At 35.0% G+C, this 23,427-nt stretch overlaps 4 protein-coding genes across 5 annotated transcripts; 2 read left to right on the top strand and 2 right to left on the bottom strand.

Moving 5' to 3' along the window:
• The first annotated feature begins 2,070 nt into the window (after positions 1-2,070).
• LOC110687553 lies at positions 2,071-2,554 on the top strand. Its single transcript, XM_021864211.1, has one exon. It carries the CDS (start codon positions 2,071-2,073, stop codon positions 2,254-2,256), a length of 186 nt encoding a protein of 61 aa, XP_021719903.1. The 3' UTR covers positions 2,257-2,554.
• Positions 2,555-4,149: 1,595 nt separating this feature from the next.
• LOC110687551 (nudix hydrolase 2-like) lies at positions 4,150-5,924 on the top strand. The gene is made up of 8 exons (XM_021864210.1): positions 4,150-4,359; positions 4,473-4,538; positions 4,635-4,775; positions 4,889-4,966; positions 5,074-5,124; positions 5,210-5,244; positions 5,352-5,460; positions 5,650-5,924. Exons 1-8 carry the CDS (start codon positions 4,150-4,152, stop codon positions 5,854-5,856), a joined length of 897 nt encoding a protein of 298 aa, XP_021719902.1. The 3' UTR covers positions 5,857-5,924.
• A 1,282-nt stretch (positions 5,925-7,206) lies between these two features.
• LOC110687492 (trihelix transcription factor GT-2-like) lies at positions 7,207-9,828 on the bottom strand. 2 transcript variants are annotated; one of them, XM_021864151.1, is made up of 2 exons: positions 8,982-9,828; positions 7,207-8,550 (listed from the first exon to the last, which is right to left on the bottom strand). In XM_021864151.1, exons 1-2 carry the CDS (start codon positions 9,040-9,042, stop codon positions 7,787-7,789), a joined length of 825 nt encoding a protein of 274 aa, XP_021719843.1. In that variant the 5' UTR covers positions 9,043-9,828; the 3' UTR covers positions 7,207-7,786. The 2 variants fall into 2 exon arrangements, with proteins under 2 accessions (XP_021719843.1, XP_021719842.1); XM_021864150.1 differs by having other exon boundaries at positions 7,207-8,561; positions 8,982-9,827.
• A 797-nt stretch (positions 9,829-10,625) lies between these two features.
• LOC110687550 lies at positions 10,626-16,646 on the bottom strand. The gene is made up of 4 exons (XM_021864209.1): positions 16,588-16,646; positions 11,344-11,488; positions 10,996-11,274; positions 10,626-10,934 (listed from the first exon to the last, which is right to left on the bottom strand). Exons 1-4 carry the CDS (start codon positions 16,644-16,646, stop codon positions 10,626-10,628), a joined length of 792 nt encoding a protein of 263 aa, XP_021719901.1.
• Positions 16,647-23,427: the final 6,781 nt, after the last annotated feature.

Raw genomic sequence — 23,427 nt, 5'->3', positions numbered from 1 at the left:
TTTTTAGGGCGTTTACATGAAATGATTGAAACCATGTTTGAGAATAGAATTTATATGGTTTAGTGGTATAATTTACCTAGTAATTTTCTTTTTGTAACCCGAATATGAAGTGGGAATGAACTTGCAAGACAATTGGGTAACAAGATGTAATTATTTGCAATAGAGGGAGGGGAGATGAGGTGAGGTGATAAAGAGGTAGTGGAGGGTGTTGTTGTTGTGGTTGTGGTTGTGGTTGTGGTTGTGGTGTGGCAGTGAGGAGGTGGTGGGTTGGCCGGATTGATATGAAGAAATGACGGTAGCCTGGTGTGTGAGATTAAGATATGCAAGCTTTAACTAATTAGTTCAGATGCTGAAATTTCTGGGAGCTCGAGGTGGGGAGATGATGACTGATGAGGTGTTGAACGGAAGGGGTGGTTGTTAGTGGTCGCGAGTTTTGGGGGTGATGGTTGTGGCTGCAGAAGGCCCGAGGTTGTAGGTAAATGGTGGTACCAATAAATATATTAAATAAATAAATAAAAAGTTAATTCTCACCCAAAAGAAGAAGAAAAAAAAAAGTTTAACCAGTATTATAGGTTGTAGGTAAGAGAGACTAATTTGAGAAAGAACCTCTATAATTGGGATTATTCTGATTTAAACTTTAGTTGGGATTTAAATGAGAAGGGAGATAATATTTGGATTATTTTTAAGAGAGACTAATTTGAGAAGGAACCTCTATAGTTGGGATTATTCTGATTTAAACTTTAGTTGGGATTAAAATGAGAAGGGAGATAATATTTGGATTATTTTTTTTAATTTTTTCTAAAAATTAATACTTATAAATCAATAAATAAATAAATAAAGTTATCCATGGGTATAGCTACGTAATGGTACTAATCCATTCTCTCTATCTTTTGTTTTCAATTTTTCTTTCTTTTTTTTTTTTTTTCCTGTTCCCCTCAAAACAATAACATATAAATATTTCTAGTTACATACAAAGAATTATATAAAATATACCAAGTATAAAACAGTTTGATATTATTTTAATCATACACTAATGCAATGTGCCAAGGTTTTAAACAGAAAGGAAATAATATCTTTATCTGAATACTATCTGTTAACCAGTTTTTAGGAAATTCAGTTTCTGTCTTATAATACCTCCCGTGATTATATACTGTGAGAGTGAGTTTGTTGTTGAAAACTAACAATTCTTAACCTTTTTTTCTACATATATACTAAGTTAACAAATACTAGTAAGAAATTAAAATTGAGTACATACTATCAAGAAACTAGGCTTTTAATAGAGATGAATATGGACCAGATTGAGGGCCGATTAGACACAATACAATATTGGATCGGCACGGCACGAGTGCCACACAGTGAGCCATGCATGAAAATTATCCAATATTTGGCACATGAATGAAAAATTGATCCTCTTAGTTTTGAACTTTTGACCAGTTTATCAAAAATATAAAAAATTTATTAAGAGTTCTATAGACATGAAACTACCTATCACACAACTCGTAGGTCAAGGCGTGCAAAAATTCTGTTCATAAAAGATAAGCAAAAGTCCGATATGACATGACTATATCTTGAGTCATTCGTCCATTATAGGCATGACCCACTTAGTTTTAAGCATAAGGCACGCAGACACAACACATGTACTTTATTTTGTAGGATATGCTTAATTTTTAAAAATTAGAATTTTTTTATTTTTTTTAAGGAGAATAGGGCCTGAAAGGTGGGAAATTAAAGGTTGAAGTAGGTCCAATACAAATGAAATATAGCAAGTCTCTTAACCTTCCAAACGAAAAGGCGAGTACACAGTTAATATTTTGGCAGATATTTAAAATTGATGCAACTAGGATTACACAAAAACAATTCATGAATCCAAACGATGTGTCCCTTCGCCAAGGGGTGTCAAATATCAATGCATGCATCTATCTATGGGTTATATAAACTCATTTGGATTTGATTATAATAATATTCACATAATCATACATTATTACTACACTAATCATTTGTAGAACGAAATTAAAATATATAGGACGTGAATAACGTGATACATTTAGGCGAAGTATTAGTACGGATCAAATGGATGATGGTGAATTTGGCATCGGTTTTGGTTCAGTGATGGCTATCATAGGGGTGGCATTCCTTCTGCTTGTCCTTCCATTGTTTATGGGTTCAGTCGCCGCGCCTTCGTTCACCATGCTTCTTCTCATCCCTGTCGTCCTTATCATTGTCTTCCTCCTCCTTCAATATAATACCTCTGATTAATCATTCCTGTCCGGCCCATTTCTTTTTTAATGGCCGACTTCATTTTACTTTCTTAGATTTTAATGTTTTGCTCTTTTATTGATGTTGTTCTTTGTTTCTTGTACGTTCAAATAATATTAAATTATGTTTTGGTATGGATTTTATCATGGTTGATTACTTGTTTTGTCACAAATATATATTCCCAAGTACTACAGTATTATTAGATCATCCTTTATTTATTTCGCCACCATTTTCCTTTCGTGCTCTAATTACAAATATTAAGAGTTTCCCTCGTGATGAGAGGCTCCTAATGATTGATTTTTTTTTTTTTTTTTTTTTTTTTTTTTTTTTTTTTTTTTACATATACATAAAAAATAAGTCCTACTTTTACAAAAGAAACAGAAAGTAAAGAGTTATTCTCCAAAAAAAAAAAGTAAAGAGTTAAAAAAGAAATAATAGAGGGTTATACAAGTTCTAAATTTATAAAAATAATTAACAGAGGGACAAAGCTTACATTTTTAAAAAATTATGTTGCGTTTAAAGCCTAACCAAAAGATTGTTTCGAGTAATGTACAAATCATATACTTCGTTCTATGTTGTAAAATAAGATGTACATCTATAAACTAATTAGGCATTAGATGTCTTGAGTATTATGTAATATGTAATACTCACTTCGTTTCATAATGATATTTATATTTGTTATCTTGACATTATTTATAAAGTGAGAAAATCTTATAAATAATTGTCAATACATAATGTTTGGTTTTATTTGATTTGTCTCAATTAGTAATTTATTAATATACAATTGTTAATTTTTTCTTACTAATTTGTAACTAAAGATATTTAATTGTCAAACTAATGTATTGACAAACGTGTACAATCAAAGTGGTGGGAAATCATTGTGAAATGGAGTGAGTACCAGACTATAATTTTGTAGTGTATATTAACAGAAATAGTCGAATATTTAAATGGGTCTATTGGAGAACAATCATGCAATGGTTTTATAGAGAGAATATAAGTATAAAACTTTTGTAACCTAACCAAAATTGTTGAATTGTTAAAAATCCATCAAACGGGGTAACTATGACAACATGAAGCAAATGTTAAAACAAACAATAAAATTTTACAGTACGAAATAGTCATAAATATTAAATACAACCCGTAAGACATTCCCAAGGTGATACTCCGTACATATTTGGTGTCAAAAGGAACAAAGCCTTTGACACGCATTAGTGAATTCAAAACGTAATTAAGGACAAAGTATAATTAGTTTGAGTCTTTGACCAATTCAGTTGTTTGTTTGAAAAATCAGTGCCTCAAGTTGTTCCAGGTAATCTCTGGAGTATTAACAATAACCAACGCGAATTTGATCTTGATGTTCGCCTTTCCACTCTCCCGGTCTGTACGCATGCAGGACTAATAATAGTAGCTAGGAATACTAATTGAGTCATTTGTAGGAATTGTTTCCTTCAAACCAATAATCATATCCTTAATTATGAGGATTAAGGAGTGAACACGCAGTACATGTATTATTACAGCATTCAAATGTACGTAGAAAAACATAAATTCAAGTATTAGTAAAAAATGCATTGAAACGTCCATTCAAAATAATTTCAAACTTGCAATTTTTTAATGTATATGTGGGTTGTGTTTACGTAAGTTTCCATAACACTTACTTCAGATACATTCTTGTTATATATATGAATTGAATTACTCAGGTCACAGGTAATCTGATTTAATTGATCAATTAGCCTTTCAAGTTCATCTTCCATAAGATTAAGTACATTAATCTCGCGGATGATGATGATGATGTTTCTTAGATCTCTCTGCACCACCCGGAATTTCTCGTGTCTTACAAGAGTAATAAGTAGCACCTTCAACTATGATCACCAAAGTGTAGGATTGATTAATCATATGAATGATAGTGGTATTATTAAGCATATTACCACAAGCAGGCAGCTTTTGAGTTTCAGGAGATTGTATCAGGTTCAGACTCGAAAACTACGATTACTTTCAGCCACAGAAGATGAGCATGGAGGTCTCTTTGTTGATATGCGGGAACCCATGGACTCCCACCTCTTTGCCTCTTCCCTCAGAGCTTCTCTTTCTCACTGGACTCAACTGGTTTTTTTTTTTTTTTCTTTTCTTCATCACCTTAAACAATCATAATTGATTTTTCTGTTTGATTATGATATTCTGATAGTCTGTTTTACACTGATTATGATTGATGCATGCAGGGGAAAAGAGGTATATGGATTAAACTTCCTATTCGACATTACAATCTTATTGAAGCTGCTGTCAAGGTATGCTATATATATATATATATATATTATTGTTGCTTCAACTTACAATTTTGAACTTTTCTTTTTTCAATGTATATACTTCATGCATTTTTGCAGGAAGGGTTTTGGTACCACCATGCAGAACCAAGATATGTAATGTTAGCAAAGTGGCTCCCTCATGATGAACCCTGTGCCCTTCCAGCAAATGCATCTCATCGTGTTACTGTTGGTGCATTTGTCATCAATGACAAAAAGGAGGTATTACATACTTTCACTCTTAGATTTCAATATAATCATCAGTTTTAAGTACTTCTCAAATCCCAACCAGAATTCTGCACTTAATCACTCTTTTCCTACATGTGTGCCTGTAGGTACTAGTGGTTCAAGAGAAGAATGGAATGTTAAAAGGAAAGGGTGTGTGGAAGTTTCCCACCGGAACAGCCAATGAGGTTTACTCCTTACACGTATTTATTTGATTATTAGGTTCTGCAGTCCTTATAGTTGTGCTCATGTATGACATTTCCTTGTTTTTATCATTGACACTTCAAATTCACAGGGGGAGGACATTTGTACAGCGGCCGTGCGAGAAGTCAAGGAAGAGACAGGAGTAAGTAAAGTGCCCAGGTCCATATCTTCTTTAAAATGCCCTTTCTTGGCATTCTTGGCTCATATATTTGATTTCTTTTTTGCAGATTGAAACAAAATTTGAGGAAGTGCTGACATTCAGGTACAGTAGTTGCCAAATTCTTCACATTTATAATCCTCTTTCAAACCTTCTCCAGTTGTTAGTAGAAAGTTTGTTTATTGCTGAATGCTGATTCTCTACATTTACAGAGAACATCACAAGGCATTTTTCCAGAAGTCGGATCTATTCTTTGTCTGTTTTCTACAACCTCTGTCATATAACATTCAGGTTCAGGAAACAGAAATTGAAGCAGCTCAGGTAAATTATTTCGTTCAGTTGTTGCTCATCCATGTCTATAACATCATGCACGTTTTGTTTGCAAATTGCAATCCATAAGCCATTAAGGATACAAATCAGACCAAAATTCCAAGCTATGAAGCATATTCTCGACTATTACACCCTCTGCCAACTCTTTCGTCACTCCCTTTTATCAATTTAAATGTGCAGTGGATGCCCTTTCAAGAATACGCAGTACAGTCTTTTGTTCAGAGATACGAGCTCCTTAGGAACATGGTTAAAATTTGCAAGGCCAAAATGGAAGGTCAATATTCAGGGTTTCCAGCTGCGCCTATCAAACCAAGCTTTAAAGAAGGAAGGGATATGATCTACTTCAATAATCAGACTTCCAATTCAAATGACACAAATATTCAATAGAGATAACTTTAATGGAAGAAGCAGTACTTGAAAGACCATATAGACTGAAAAAAAAAAAAGAAAGAAAGAAAAAGATTGTAACACTGAAAATTTATTCATTTGTTCATTAATAAGATCATGAAATAGAGAAAAGAGAGTTGTTTAGTCATCTCATAAAGTGACAAGATTTCATTTAATGTTGATTTCACAAAAATGACCTCGTACTAACTGTGGATACATGATCCTTTCCTGTATAAAGTCATAACAAAATAGTGAAAGCAATTAAATGATTAATAATAAGAGGCAATTAATTAGATGAAAAAGTTGTTGGATGATGCCAATGAACCTAGCTACTTAAGAGTTTAGACAACAAACCATTAGAAGCAAATTTATAATCATTCGCGATGTATGTGGTACTGTGGTAGGTTATTTTCAGATAGATAGAAGTAATTATATCTCTTAAAATGGTAACCCTACTTTGTAAGAGCTCATACCCTCTTCTTTTCACTTTCCGGTTTCCATATTTGTTGAGCAAATGGTTTTTGCTTATGTACATGCACCTACCCTCCACAGGATTCCACACTTGTTAATGATAAAGGTTAAATTTACTTTCAGCAGTGAGTAAACTGTAAAACAGAAATAATCGATTACGAGTACATGATAATCAACAGCATAGCACTCTATTTTCTCTCTCGCCCCCCTCTCCCCCTTGTTTCTTTTCTCTCTGTCTAGTAAATCTTATCAAATGAAAGACAACGGAAGTTGTGCCAAGGTCCTAATTATATTGCTCATGGTATCATTTATCTTGAGTTTTCCCTATTATATGCAGCAAGATCCCCCTATCATACTCGCCTTCCTGCTGTCAATAATTCCCATCTCAACCCTGTTCTACTCCTTTTTTCTGGTGATATATGAGTTAGCCAAGTTTAAACGCTACTAGCAATGAATAGCATCCATAATTCCAAATATGATACTCACCAGTAAAAGATTCGCGTGGAGGGGAACATCAGGCATGGGTAGATGTCTCACCCCTTACAGAGTACCAGGAAGGCTAACATGCTGCAATGCAATTCACATATCGCAATCAACTCTTCAGATCTTCAATGTTAATATCAACCTTAGAAGTTTTTGTTATATTGTAAGCAAGTCAATGTCATGACATTAATCCAATAACAATACCTGTTATTTATTTATTTTGAGAATAGCTAAAACAGTTCAACAATGCCTGTTTTACCAATCATTAATCATGATAATCACAACGGTACCTGTGATTTTTTTGCATCATAAGAGGTTTTTGCAAGAAATATGACCACAGATTTCAATTGAAGATTATGTCACAGCAAACAATGTCTGCGTACAAAAGAAAAACTCTGAGCTAATTGTTACTTCATTTATGCTTAAATAAGCTTTACAGTGCTTACCGGACTACTTAGCTGCTGAATGCATCAATCTAGTTCGCAGAAAAATGAACCAGATGAATACAGAAAATGGTCTACAGGACTAGCCAGCAACATGCTGGGAAAAATTGCAATTTTTTTATTGTTATATCCGATTTCCTCCCAGGCACGACTTGCTGGTTACATCCAAGAAAAAGATCAAAGACATACCAATAATAACATGCGAAAGAAGCAAATAACATTGCCCGCCGGAGGAAACAAGATTGAGACTGTTAGGCAGTGCGGATGGACTGTGTTAGTCTGGGTCTTTCCGATGATCATCAACGAGCATAAAGCCAAAATGATGGCTTTACTGAATATCCTTGTTTCCTTCTCTGTTAATTTTAAATATTGCAGCTAGTAGTTGCTGAAAGAATCAACAAATTGGAACTTTTACGACTACAGAACAAAAGAAGAAGTTCCACTCCCACTTCCAGCAGGAACTGCTTTCTTTTCGTAGCTCAGATAATTGGACAAGCCATAATAGAATTCAAGTCCAGTACTAATATAAGTTGTTATACATTTGCATTCTGTTCCGAATCTTCATTGCTAGGAGAGTTTGATTTAGCAGCAGTAATAAGTCGATTTTTGTAGAGGGTTTCAAGCTCATGGAAGTATGGGCACGATTTCGCATTCTCAGAATATTTCTTTCCATTGTCAGTTGCCTTCTTATAATACTTGTTAACATTCTCCCACTTCTCCTTGCATTTCCTTGCACTCCGAGTGTATCCCATTTTAGCCATTCCAGCCGCCACTTCATCCCACACAGGCGCTTTAGCGCCTATAGTATGAAACTTGTGATCGAGAGCAGCTCGTAGAGTGATGAGCGCTTGCACCTCAGACGTCGGCCACCTCTTATAATTAGGATCAAACCTATCCTGTTCACCTTGGCCCAAGCTCTGAGCATCAGCAACATTATCCTCCCCAGAAAAAACCTGGGGCAACGATAAGAGGTCGGGAACCTGTAATTCGGAAACCCCAAGAGCGTTGCGAATGAAGTAAATAAGAGCAACATTACGAGCAGCCTCCTGAGCTCTAATCTGGTGATCTCTATTAGCACGGTCCAACTCCTGTTGGCGCCACGCTTCCTCTCGAAGAATCCGCTCTTTCTCCTTGTTTTCAATCATGTTCATCAACTGCTGGTGCATCTGTTCTTGCTTGTTAATAACTTGAGACATCAATCCTTGTAAAAATGACTCCATCTTCTTCCTCTTCTTTTTAGGTTTCCCATTTGAGGTTCGCTCCTCCTCTCCCTTTTGCGCAGAATCATCACTACAATCTGAACAAGAACTGAATTCAAAACAATCAACTCAAATTCTGCAAATACTCCCCATAATCTTTACCTCAAAAAAAACTAAAAATGAGGAAACAATTTAATTTACAGCCACACTTATACTGTTATTACTGTATCTTTTATACAATTCCAAACTTTATTTTTATAGCTATATATATCTTCCTATAATCAGAAATATCCGAAATTAGAAAGTATATATGGAGTTAAAAAAAAAAAAAAAAAACTGTAGCTAATAACAATAAGAGTGTTTAGTTGGTTAACAGGTTAAGTCTTGATGGTGGTACCTAAGACCCGGGATCGAATCCCTTCTCCATCACTGTCCTCGCGGCACTCAAATTGAAAAAAAAAAAAAAAAAAAAAAAAAAAAAAAAAAAAAAAAAAAAGAGATTATCAAATTAAAAAAGAAAAAAAAAAACCTGAAAGAGGAAAAGTCGAGGTTTGAAATTTGAGACTTGAAGTTAGAAAGAAGGTGAGCATCCATGTCAGATTTCATCTTGAACAATTGATGAGCAGAAGCTGACGTGTCATCCTGCAAGGTAGGGAAATGGGGCTGAAAAGGGAGGAACCCTAAGTCGGACGAATTACAGGCGTTGTTTCTGAGGAAGGAGGAGTCGTTGGATCTGATAGGACGGAGTTTCTGGGGAACAGGAGTCGTTGAATGAGGGTAGAAGAATTGAGGTTGAGGTTGAGGTTCAGGGTCGGGAAAAGGGGACAGTTCTTCGGAGAAACCGGCGCCGGTTAATTGCCGGCCATTTGTAAACAAATCATCCATATTTATGAGATCAAATTAACAGTAGATTATTGATTGTGGTTAATTTTTTTTTATCATTTTAAAGAAATGGAAAAAAATAAGTGCGGCGGCTGGGGAAAGGGTACTAGAACAAGGGGTGAAAGTGAAACCAGAAATGAAATGTTGTTTGTTGGTAAAAGCTATAAATGAGTGGTAAATGAAGATTATCACTTCTTTTCAACTCTTGTTATTCTTGGTATCAGACTATCAGTTTACTCCGTATCATTTTACTTCCCCTTTTCTTTTTTTTTCTTTTTTTGCCCAAACATATCTTATTTTTAATTATTTCCAAAAAAAAAAAAAACTTATTTTTAATTTATTAGCTACATACTCCCTCTGTTGTTTTTAAAAGCTACACTTACTAGTTTTATCCGGTTTTTTTAAAAGCTACACTTCCTTTTTTGGAAACCCCTTCCAATTTAATACTTCCTCCGTTCCAATAATATTGCAACAACTAGACTTTGGCACTATTCATCACTCTTGTTTGACCATATAATATGATTTATATAGTAAGCAATATATAGTCATGTGAGATCTTATTAGATTTGTCTCATAAAATATTTACACAATATCAAACTTAACTTATTTTTTAAACTAGCAATATTAACTCAAATTATGCTTGTTTTCATAAACAAATTTCATCATTTCCAAAGATTGTTTCTTCCGTTGTTTCTATGTTTGTCTAAGGGTTGCAAGTTCACCAATATTATTAGGATCTTGCTAACAAGTGTCTCTGAACGTTAGATAAATTAGTACAAGTAAATTACTTTAAATAGTATGAAAATGCTATACATAGTCCTTACAACTATATGTAAGGAGCTAAAAATGAGAAAAACAAATGAAAAAATAACATTAATTACACTTATTTGATTTTGTCATATATTTTAGAGGTGATCATAAATACGGGCCGGGCCGGGCCTTAATATCAAATGTCATGCCCAAACACGTCTAAAAGTGGCAGGCTTATCGGGCCAAAACGAGCTTTTCGGAAAAGGCTTAATTATCAATTAGTAAAAATTATAACAAATTTTTTTTTTTTTGATGGAAAGATCGAACCTTTATTAATTAGAGGGGGGGCATAAATCAGCCATTACAAACTCAGCTAGAGCAAAAGGAGTATCCTCCGTCCAAACTCTAAGCCCATCACATATAGGACTCAATCTAGCAAGGCTATGAACCACACTATTACCCTCCCTTTTCACAAAAGAAAAAAGAGAAAGAAGAGCACTAGCGGGGAAGGTGCAGAATGTCGCAAACAATCGAGCCAAAATCAGTTGGGCAAACCGTGGCATTTTCTAGATAGCTGAACAGCTTCACACAATCCGTTTTCACTTTCCAGGCAAACATTACGGAAACCCGAATCTAGAGCAATAACGGCATGCCGCAACGCCATCGCCTCAGCCACATCTACCTCAACCACACCCTTCACTACCACACACGTTGATACCCCCACATCTCCTTCAAATTCTCTCATCACACCCCCCAAACCCACTTGATTATCATTGAGCATAGCCGCATCCGAGTTAATCTTGATAGTACCGGCAATAGGAGCATAGGACCCTTGACGCCTACCTGCTTGCTGCAATCACCTGCCCATACTCATCTACCAAGCTCAAAGCTTTTGAAATAACAATTCCTACCTCCACCCTTTTTCTATTGAACAACCACGCATTTCTACGAAGCCACACAATGCACCAAAATATATCCCTCCATTGAGACTCCTTGTACTTCCCACGCACCATACTACACCACTCTTTAAAATTTTCACCTCCGTACTCATCCACTTCTAGACGCAATGGAGAAAAATGCCATAACAATCTGACATCTCTACTTTTCACAATCATATGGAGGGCATTTTCACTATCCTCACCACACATAGGACATATTGTATCAACAATCATACCTCTGTTTGCAAGATTCTGGCCAACAGCAATGCCATCTCTAATACCTCTCTATGCAAAATTCTTCACTTTCGGGGGAACACTTGCCTGCCATATTATATTCCAATCAAATTCAACATTGCCTGAAGAAGAAGCAGCTTGCTCCCGAACCTTCTCCATAGTCAGAAGATTGTATGCGCTTCTTACATCAATCTTGCCATTCTTCGAGAATTGCCAATTCCACTCACCTTTTCTGTCAAAAAAAAGTCAGTGAACACATCAGAGATGATGTCCACATTCCATGTTCTTTCATGACAAAGGTCCCTGACAACATTTAGCTCACTTGAAGCCCCTCCTTGTTCCGTCTGCACTCTAAAGCAAGGCATGTTAGGAACTCACGGGTCCTTCCAAATGCTAATTGAAGAACCATCCCCAATTATTTTCCTCCCCCCCCCCCCCTTCTCAAGAACATCCCTAGGACTCAGACTCAAAATAGAACGCCAAGTATAACTCGCATTTGGACCAATTTTTGCATCAAAGAAAGTCAATCTTGGAAAGTACTTTCCTTTGAGAACCCTCGATATCAAAGAATTTTCATTTATAACAATTGAACATTAATAAATTATTTATTAGGACGATTCCAACAAATACTTACAAACTATATTTATTTATATTTTTTTTATTTATATTTATAAATCACAAACATTAGTCTGAGTGAATTGGATAAATAGTGCAAACGTCAAAACGTTTCATTTATTTAAACGCGGAGGGAGTATAACATTACTCAAAATAATACTACTCCCTCCGTTTCTTTTAAAGCTAGAGTTGTAAATGCATGGAGTTTTAGGAAGTTTTATTAACATTAAAAAAATAAGATGTTAATGGGGTAGGTATGATAATAAATAATTGTAAGAAAAGATAATAAGTTATTATTTTATTGAAAAGTAAAGGGATGTGAGAAAGTGTGGAGATTATTATAGGAGTGATAATGATTAAGAGAGTGTGGAGACCATTGGTGGGTAAAATTAAAATGTAAGGGATTTTCAAAAAGAAAGTGTAGTTTTAAAAAGTAGAAATATTTTCAATTTCTCACATCCTTAAATGATTATAAATGATCATTTTTTTTTATATATATATATATTTTTCATTTTCTCACGTCCTTAACTTTTAGATAAACTATTTCCTCGCTATCACTTTTTTTTTTTAATTATTATTTTACTTTTTTTTTCCCAACAAACTCTATTCACAAATTATTTTAACAAATTCAAATCAACCGTTTAAAAATTTTTGTTTGTCAAAGTGATATAAGTTAAAATAATGGAGGGAGCATCTCTTTTTATTTACTCTCTCCATTTGACAATGATCTTCCCATTTATAATTGTAATTGTACAGTGGTGAGGGAATTTTTTTTCCTTCATCACTTAGAGTTCTCGATACGGGTTGTAAGTGAATTGGCGATTTGCACAAAGAAAGATACTCATACAACAAGAGTTCAAGACTTATTACTATAACACAATTGTTTGACTAACACATGTGCCAATGCACAACTTTAAGTTTTTAACCAGAAATATTTGTAATTATATATTAATAAGAAGTAGAAAAGGTTGATAAAATGAAAATGTACATAAACACCAGTTCAAAAATATATTACATGACAAAATATGTTTTTTTTATATATTGATAAAAAAAAATATAGTTAAAGTAATGAGTATAAAAACAGTGCAAAAGTTATTATTGCGATTACTATAAAGTGAATGTAGTATGTATATCATACTTCATCATGATACATTTGATTCATAAATAGTCCAAGAGAGTTGGGCTTCATAAAACTAAAAAAGAGGGAAGGCCCAAGGGTGGGTCATCGACATGAAGCTTATCCTATGGTCGAAGTGTAAACCTGTCCATAAAATATAAGATGAATATAAGTTCGACATTAAGATTTAAGACTCTATTTATTCGATCTATTAGGCTATTTGATCAAGTTTAATAGAAATTTAATTTTAAGTAAAATATCTTAAATTTAGTTATTAAAAAAAAAAAGGCATAGTTTAGTTAATTTTAACGTAAGTAGTGTGGTTAAGCAAAAACTTAGATATATTCAGAAAACCTACCATAATCTAATTTAATCTAATACATATAAATAAAGTAGGCATTTTTAAGGAGCATTCAGAGAGCCATGTAAGAAATATAATTATTTCGACCAATAAGAAAAAAGATTTGTATTTTATTTGTAGATTATAATCCACGAATTAAATTATTTTAATGGAAATAAATAAAGTAAAAATATAGGAAAAGATAAGTTCATTAAATCAATACTATGGGTATAAGAAATCCTAAAAAATATAGGAAAAGATAAATCTCCAAAAAGATATTTGATTGGGTTCAAATTATGAAAATATCCTACTATTCAAAAATTATATCCACGTAACTGTACTTGGTGGAGAAATATGGTGGGTTTAAATATTAATTTTTTTAAAAAATTTACGATATGGTGAAAATTATCTCCACGTAACTAAACTTGGTGGAGAAATATGGTGGGTTCAAATATTAATTTTTTTAATTTATGATATGGTGGAGAAATATGGTGGATTCAAATAGAAAAATACTTAACTATAATATGATAATTTATGAGTAAATGTAGATATACATGGAATGAGAATATGACTTCATGATAACCCAATAAAATAAATAAAAAATATTCAAATGATAAACGATTATAATAAAGTTTGATACCTACCATTATAAGATAATTTTTAATAGTATTCATGATAAGAAATAAAAATTATTCGTTAATTATAATTAAATTAAACTTTGTGATATCTACCATTATAAATTGACACATCATACGACACAAATAAAATTTTGTATCAATACAAAACCCCATCAATTGAATTTTGTGTTAGTAATTTTGTGTTAGTTTTTGGTCATCAATGGTCGGGTGATTTTTAGCTTAATTTCTAAAATCCTATGTTTAAATTTGTATTTGTAATTATTACTTACATTGTGTTAATTTGGGATACGTAACGATTATATGTTTATGTTTTATTTACTAAATTTTGTTTTTACATGCACCTCTAACGCATCATACGACACCAACAAAATTTGTATCAATATGAAACCCCATTAAGCGAATTTTGTGTTAGTTTTAGGTCATTAATGTCTGGGTAATTTTTAAAATCCTATGTTTAAATTTATATTTGTAATTAGTACTTACATTGTATTTATTTGGGATACTTAACGATTATCTGTTTATGTTTTGTTTACTGAATTTTGTTTTTACATGCAGATCTAATTTAATTAGAGAATTAAAATCGAGCAAAAATGATTGGAAAATCAAAGTACAAGTTTCTCGCCTATTTGACATACTAAATTTCTGTAAACAACATAGCTTAAAAGTTTGGATATGGTCCTAATGGAAGAGGAGGTATTTTTTTTTATTTTTATAAATTGTTTAATTTACATTTATTATATTTTTTTTATAAACCTCTTTAGTTTTTTATTAATTAATTTTATTAAAAATAAAATAAAATTTGTAATTTAAGTGGCTTAATCAATTTATTAAAATAACTTAATTTCTTGTTTTTAATTATAGGGTGATTACGTTCATACCTCAATTAACACCAGGTTTTTTCAACACTTTCATCCAAAATTGATTGAAGGAAAAGTTTACTTCTTTAGATACTTTTCAATTGTTCCAATCCAATACCTTGATTTTTGTCATTATATTGATTTAATAAAAGTTCCATGCATGAATAAACACAGGGATGGACCGCATTTTAATTGCAATTAGTGGTCTTGATCTTATTGATGCAATTCATATCATACTACTTTTGATTAAAGATGTAATGGATGTATATTCTCCACGACATTGTAGACAAAATATAACAATGTGGAAGCTAGCTAATTGTTGACTAGCTTAGTTTAGTTACTAAGAAATTTTATGTTGAGCATTGTCAAGCATATGTGGTTGAAATCAATTTGTAAAGTACTCGATCTGATGCAACTATTCAAGTTAATTTTTTTGGCTTTTATACATATATATAATGCAACTATTTCAAATTAATTTTAAAAATTGTAAGAAGAAGCTAAGGCAAATGGCACACGATTTGATGGTGTATACTTATTATATGGATGGGTTTCGTTATTATTGGAGATGATGAAAAAATTCCAATGCATAGATCGATTTTATACAATTACAATTTTTTTGATCAATTTCGCAACAATTTTTCATTTATTAGTAAATATATTGATTTACTTTATATAAATGTAAAGATTTAATTTATATCATTTTTATTTTTGCTAACATAAACAATGAATAATGATTTAGGATTTAAATTATTTAAAAAATTAAAAATTTATCTTTTCACATAAAAGATTTTAGGTAACAGATGAAATATCATACTTACAATTTATTTATATTTTATAAATTCAATTATAATGAATAAAGTTGTATTATTACCGGTAGGTCTAAGTCTTTCTCTAACTAGAAGAGCAGCAAATCATCTGCTCACTGAAGAAATTACAGTAAAAAAAAAAAAATTAAAATTAAACTTTTGTAATTTGGTCTGAAATTATTAAATACAATAAATCAAATAATTAAAAACCTTAGACGAAAAATCGTGCATTGCACGGGCTTTTATCTAGTATCTTTTTAAGAGATGAGAGAGATAGAAAGGGATTGTAGTGAGGAGAGAGATAAATATGAATCATTAGCTAAATAAAGTAATACTTTGCCTTATTATTGTATTACAACTTTTCGAAAAAGAACACTTACAATTAAAAGAGAAGAAAGAGAGAAACTAATCAAACAATAACAGGGTCACATGCTTATAGAAACAGAGAAACTCATTCATAGAAGTGGTCTTATAATGAAAAAGTGGTCTTATGTACTTCCTCCGTTAACGGTTATTTGCAACAATTGTACCTTTTGCGAAGGCCAATGCAAAACTTTTAAAGCATGATTATTGAAATATAAGGGCATGTAATTAAGTATTAATCCTATATATATATATATATATATATATATATATAACAATTAAACAACACCAGCACAACCACCAAAACCCAAAACCAAAACCAAAACCACCACCTAAACCACCGACAACCACCAAAACCACCAAACCCGTCAACCCTCAGAACCCGAAACACCACCAAAACCCAACCACGAATCCAACCTTCACCACCGAAACCCAACAAACCACCACACACCACGAACCACCCCACGCACCCAAAACCACCACCTTTCAAACCACCACCCAAACCACCACAGATACCCAACAAACCACCCCACGAACCCAAAACCACCACCTTTCGAACCCAAAACCACCACCGACGCCACCCTAAGCCACCCACCTTTCGAATCCGAAACCGCCTAACCCACCACCCACAAACCCAGATCCAAAACCCACCATTTCTCCATATCTGAAATTGAGTGTCTTTCTTTTTCAATTCATGAAAAGTGGTTGAAGGAGGAGAGAGAAAGTTAATGTTGAAGAGGATGAAGATGGAGAAAATAGATTATGAGGGAAGAGGAAGAAGATGATGGAGGAGAGAGAAAGATAATGGGGAAGATGAAGAGGTGATGAAGGATTGATGATTATTGAATGATATAAAATAAGTTTAATTAGATTAGATTAGTTTTTAATCAATTATGTTTTAAGTATGTAATTGATGTTATAAAGTTTTAAGTAAGGGTGTTTTTGTAATTTCATTTAAAAAAATTACTAAAAATGGAAAGACTTGGAAATGTTGCAAATAATAGTTAGCACCCCTTTTAGATAAATGTTGCAAATAACTGTTAACGGAGGAAGTAAATATTTCTCAAGTCGATAACATAACCTAAAACGCCGCACACTTCTTTATTACTTGTATCATCGGAGTTTATATTATAATAACACGGAGTGTATACTAGTCGGTGAATGCTAATGTAACAACTTACGGTACTTACCAAATGATACATAAGCTTATAATGCAGGCTTCTATAAATGACAACCGAACACATTAGCTAGTCAGCATGAAAATGTAGAAGCATAGTTCAAGGTCATGATTAAACATCATATAGTGAATATTGGCTCCTGTAGGTGTGTTGAACATGTTCGAAAAGGTTGAATACTACATAGGTTTCCAACGTAACGGTTTCATTTCTACTACTAAATACTACAACTTGATTCATAAGATGATAATACAATAAGTATAAATAAGGACAAACTATTGTAGGTTCGAAGGTCATATCATTATGGCTGCTAATCAATTTTCTATGATTAGGCCTACCAGGTTTGCTTAATTTGCAGAGACTAATTATTTGTTTTAGGCTTGGTGCTTTGACCTATGGAGCATTTCTTTGACAACTCCTACGACTATATTATACTCTCATACGTATGGAAGTGTTAAAATGAACCTCTTTATCTATTGAATATCACGGTAACTTATTATAGTTAACAATACATCATAGTTTATAAATAATGTCATAGATTTACCTAGTAACACAAACCATATTATTTTATATTCTTCTTTCGGCTTTAATTCAAAAAATCGTCTTAGTTCATCTAAAGCTAGATTAGTAAATGAAAGTCAAATGCATTAGGCTTTTGTTAGAGAGAGAAAGCTAGAGAGAGAATCTCCAAAATCCGGCCTTTTTTCCGTGCATGGTGCTGATTTCGATGGTCGGCTTTCACTGAATCTGGGCTCATGGCTCAAAAAAAAAAGCAGCAGCAACAATCTACTCCAGCTCCTCAGCTTCAATCTCAGGAAATTCTTGAAACTCTGTTCTCTAGTTCAATTGGAAATTATTCTCAGCCAAAGGCGATTGCTGAAGAGGATGAACTTGTGACGCTGGCGCCGCGGCTAGTTCACCCGTCGGCTGGGAAGGTGACTAGGAGAGATGCCGCGATGCTTGTTCTCCATTTTGGTTCTATGGGTTCGAAGGCTGGAGTTTCAGCAATTAGGGCTCCTCAAGCGAAGGCTCCGTCGGTGTTGGGCAGTGGTGCAGCTTTGCCCTCTTCCTTTGATGATGTTTCTTCGTCACCTGCTGTTGTAGTTCACCAGCCAACTTGTGATGGGCCATTTGTTGATGTTGTGCCTTCAGTGTGTACGGTTGCTGGTTCCCAGCCAGCTCATGGTGCAAATGCTTTGCCTTCTGCTGATGATCCTCCAGGGGGTGCAAATGGAAATCAAGGTGGAGGATATTCGGGCAAATTAAATGCTAAGGGTGCTGCTCTTAGTTTCGTATCACCGCAGATAAAAGAAGGTAAGCCCGTAGCTATTTTACCTATTGAGGAGATTGCTAAGGGTACACAAAAATGGTGTAATGCTGCTGTTTTATATGTTGTTGGATTTTCTCCTTCGATTTCTGCTATGCATAGATTTATTGCTGAACATTGGAGTAGTATTACTAAGCCTGAGGTCTATTGGCATGATGATGGTTACTTTATTATCAATTTTTGTTCTCCTGGTGATTTAAATTCTATCTTGTGTATTGGCGCGCATATGTATAATGGAAAAGCTATTATTGTGAAGCAGTGGTCAGAAAAGTTTGATTTTAGTGCTGAGGTCTTGCGTACTGTTCCTTTGTGGGTGAGATCACCTACCTTGCCATTAAATTGCTGGGGTACGGAGACCATGAGTAGGATTGGGAGTTTGCTTGGTGTTCCGATTTGTTCTGATGAATGTACTGCGAGGCAGTTGAGGGTTTTCTTTGCCCGGTTGCTTTTGGAAATTGATGTGGCAAAGAGGTTGGCTAAGTCTGTTTGGGTTGAGAGCCCAGGTGGTGAGTTAGTGGAGTTGACTGTTGAATATGACTGGGTACCTCCTTTTTGTAGGAAATGCCATAAGGTTGGGCATATTTGTGTAGAGCAATAAGATAAGCATGTGTCCTATGCTCAGCAAGTGCTGAAGAAGCCCCAACCTCAGGTTCAGCCTCAGCAGAAGAAAGCCTAGGTCCCAAAGGTTACAGTGGGTACTGGCCAGAATGCCAACAAGCAAGCTAATGGTGGTGATTGGAATATAGTGAGAAGGAAAGGAAAGGAAGTAGCTGCATCTCAAAGTAATACCAACCGTAGAGTTTTCTGCTTTAGTTGATCATGTGGGTGGTGGTCAGGGTATGCAGAGTTTCAGTGAGAAGGATAATGATAATTTGGTTGATCCTAGCGGGGGTGGGCCCCTTTGGTTCAATGATCATTGCTATTTGGAATGTGAGGGTCTTAATGACCCTACTAAAGTTGCTGATGTCAAGCAACTTATCTTTAGGAATAATTGTGATGTTGATGGTTTGATTAAGACAAAGGTGAAAGAGAAAAATTGCAAAGCCCTCTAAAAGAAAATTCACTTTGGGTTTTCTTGGTTCTCTAATTAGTCTTTCTCCCTTAAGGGGAGGATTTGGATTGGTTGGAGGGAGGATCAAATTTATGTTGATATTGTTCAATCTCATGCTCAATTTATTCATTGCATCCTCACTTCTGTTGACTCTCAAAAGAAGATTGCTTGTACTGTTGTTTATGTTTTGCACTCTATACATGATAGGAAGACGATGTGGGATTGGATTTCAAAGCTTGGGGCTATTTCTATTTCTTGGCTTTGCTCTGGTGACTTTAATTCTGTGTTGAATGATGAGGATAGGATTAATGGCAACCCGGTCACAGATTATGAAACTAAGGACTTTCACAGGTTTCTTGAAGATGTGAATTTGGTTGAAATTAAGAGCAAGGGTGCTTTTTATTCATGGTTTAATAAGTCTCATATTGGTATCTGCACCTATTCTAGAATTGATAGAGGGCTTGTGAATCTAGAGTGGTTGGGGCAATTTGGTAATGTTGAGGCTATCTATCTTCCTCCTTCTCTTTCTGATCACTCTCCTTTGCTTTATGAGGTTTTTCCTTCTCATCTTGGGAAAGGAAAGCCTTTTCAACTCTTGAATTGTATGCTTACTCATGTTGATTTTCAAAGATATGTTCATGATGCTTGGCAGGTTCAAGTGTCGGGTGGTAAAATGGTTAGATTTTGGCTGAAGCTTAAGCAGGTTAAAGCTCAACTCAAGGAGTTGAATTCTAGATCCTTTGGGAATGTTGAGGGGAAAATTGGTCAAGCTTCTGATGAGTTGTGTCATATTCAGAACCAATTAGCTGTGAATTTCAATGACCCTAATCTAGCAATTCGGGAAGATGGGGCTATTCAAAAGCTCAAGTATTGGAGGAATGTTCAAGAGAGCATTTGGAAGCAAAAGTCTAGAGTTGACTGGGTTCGGCTTGGGGACTCTAGTTTTAAGTATCTCTTCTCTGTGATGAAGCATAGGCAAGCAAGGAATGGAATTTACTCTCTGCTTAATGGTAATCATGTTCTTCTTCGTACTCCCTCCGAGATTAAGCAAGAGATCCTTGGCTTTTATAAGTCTTTGCTTGGCTCTTGCTCTGATCTTTTCCTGGTGTTGATTTGACTACTTTGAGATCTGGTAAGCAGCTTTCTTCCTCCTCTCAGCTTTTCCTGATTAATCCTGTTTCTTATGATGAGATTGATCAGGTTCTTAAGGGTATATCTGATGATAAAGCTCCTAGTATTGATGGGTTTAATGCTAAATTTTTTAAGCATACTTGGGAGTTTATTAAGTCTGATATTTATGCTGATGTGCTTGAGCTCTTTGATACTGGTGTGATGCCCCTTCAATGGAATTGCACAACTATTACTCTAGTGCCCAAAGTTCATAATGCGTCTTATGTGAAAGATTTTAGACCTATTGCTTGTTGCTTTGTTCTTTATAAAATTGTGTCTAAAGTCATAACTGCAAGGCTTGGGCGAGTCATTGGTGATGTTGTGGATGATGCCCAGGCTGGTTTCATTCTTGGGAAGCATATTGGTGATAATATCCTTTTGGCTACTGAGCTAATAAAAGGATACTCCCACAAGTTCATCTCTCCAAGGTGCATGATTAAAGTGGACCTCAAACAAGCTTATGATTCTGTTGAGTGGGGTTTTCTTGAGGCTGTGCTTTGTGAGCTTGGTTTCCCTAGCTTGTTTATTAAGTGGATTCTTGGTTGCATCACTACGGTTTCATTCTTTATCCTTATCAATGGTGCTCCTTCGAAGCCATTTAAAGCTAAGAAGGGCTTGAGACAAGTTGATCCTCTGTCTCCTTTCTTATTTGCTATTAGCATGGAATATTTGTCTAGGTACCTTCATGATTTGAGCTCTAATCCTAACTTCAATTTTCACCCAAGATGTGAAAAGTTGAAGCTTACGCACCTTATGTTTGCTGATGACCTCTTATTGTTTGCTAGAGGTGATGTGATTTCCCTTGATCTTTTGATGCAAGCTTTTCTAAAATTCTCTGGTGCTTTTGGTCTTTCTGCTAATTTGGATAAAAGTGAGGCTTATTTTGGTGGGATTTCTGATGATGATAAGGCCCTTTTTCTCCAAGTTCTTGGTATGAGTGCTGGGTGTATTCCTTTCTGGTATTTGGGTGTGCCCTTGTCTTCTAAAAACCTCTCTGTGGCTCAGTATAAGCCTTTGGTTTCAAAAATAACCTTTAGGCGGTGAGGTTCTTATCTTATGCCGGGCGGCTTCAGCTTATTCGGAGTGGTTTGTTTGGTATGAAAACCTATTGGTCTCAAATCTTTATTCTCCCCAAGAAAATCATAAAAGAGATTGAGGCTAGGTTTCAGTCCTTTTGGTGGTCCGAGAAGTCTAATCCTACAGAAAAAGCTCTTATGTCTTGGAAACATTTGTGTCTTCCTAAGGCAAGTGGAGGGTGGAATATTTTTGCTTTAGAGGATTAGAACATTGCTGCGGTTTGTAAGAATTTGTGGGACATTTGTAGCAAGGCTGATAATCTTTGGATGAGATAGGTCCATATCTATTATTTCAGGAATAAAGATATTTAGGCTACTTCTCTTCCTCAAAAATGCTCATGGGTCCTAAAGAGGATCCTCAAATGTAGAGAGGTTATTGAGAATTGTGGAGGTTGGGATGTTGTGAAGCAAAATGGCAAAGTCCAAATCAAGAAGATTTATAGCTCTATTAGACAACAAAGTCCCAAAGTGAGTTGGAAGAGACTTGTTTGCGATAATAAAGCTTCCCCTAAGAGTGTTTTCATCTTGTGGTTGGCTATCTTGAATAGACTTCTGACTAAGGATAGGTTGGTTTCATGGAATATTAATTGTGACCCTATTTGTCTGTATTGCTTACGTGAGCCTGAGAATGTCCAACACCTCTTCTTTGAATGTGCTTACTCTAGTAAGATCTGGTAGAAGGTGCTTGACTTGTTTCATATTTGTAAACCTATCCAAAGGTTTTAGTTCGAGGTTGATTGGGTCTTGAGGTATTGTAGGATAGTGGGTGAGAGGAAGAACTTATTCTTGATGTTCTTTGCCGAAACAGTCTATAACATTTGGATTCAACGGAACTCAATCATGTTTAATGGCTCTTGTAATGATGCTAATTCCGAGTTTCAGAATATCGTCTTTAGAGTTGCTTGTAGATGCTTAGATGATGCAAAGAAATATCTCCTGATTTGATTATGTTTTCTCCTTTCTTGTTGCTACTCTGGGTTTCCTTGTGGTGGTTGGTTTGCTTTTTCTGGTTTGCTATGATGTTTGAAGGGCTGCTGCTTTCTGGTGCTTCCCTGCTGGTTGCTAGGATGTTGCCTAGTTCTTAGTGGCTCAGTTGTTTTTTGTGTTAAGCCTGCTGTCTCTCTGTGTGTTCCAGCTGGGATTCCGTCTTTGTTCCCTGCCTGCTGCATGTTGGCTGCTGGTGCTGCCACAGTTTTGGCTTATGCTATTGCTATTCTGCTGGGCTGGTGCTATTTGTTGTGCTCTGTTGCTATCAATTCAGACCTTCTTTGAGGGTGTGTGTTCTGCTAGTTGTTATTGCCTCCTGCTGCAGGTCTGTGTTATGTTCCTGGGTTGTTGGTTTGTTGTGTTGCGCTACTATGTAGCTGTGATGTTGTGCCGTGGACTACTTGTGTTGGTCTTGGTGCTTTGTTGCTCATGTCTATTGCTGGCTGCATGGTTTCAAGCTAGGATATGTTCTGATGGGGGCTGTTGTTTGCTAGTTTTTCAGCAGACCTGTTCTGGCTTTGAGGGTTTCTCCCGTTTGGCTTGCTTGTTGTTTGTTGTGCTGCTGTGCTGTTTAGCTGGTGGTGGTGCTCTATGTCAATTCAGGATGTCTTGGTGCTGTTTGAGCTTCTGTCACCTGCTCGTTGCTCGC

Source organism: Chenopodium quinoa, unplaced genomic scaffold (assembly GCF_001683475.1).
Source record: "Chenopodium quinoa cultivar QQ74 unplaced genomic scaffold, ASM168347v1, whole genome shotgun sequence".
Classification (NCBI taxonomy): domain Eukaryota; kingdom Viridiplantae; phylum Streptophyta; class Magnoliopsida; order Caryophyllales; family Amaranthaceae; genus Chenopodium; species Chenopodium quinoa.
The sequence above is the reverse complement of the archived record's forward strand: the minus strand, read 5'-3'. Positions and strand labels throughout refer to the sequence as shown.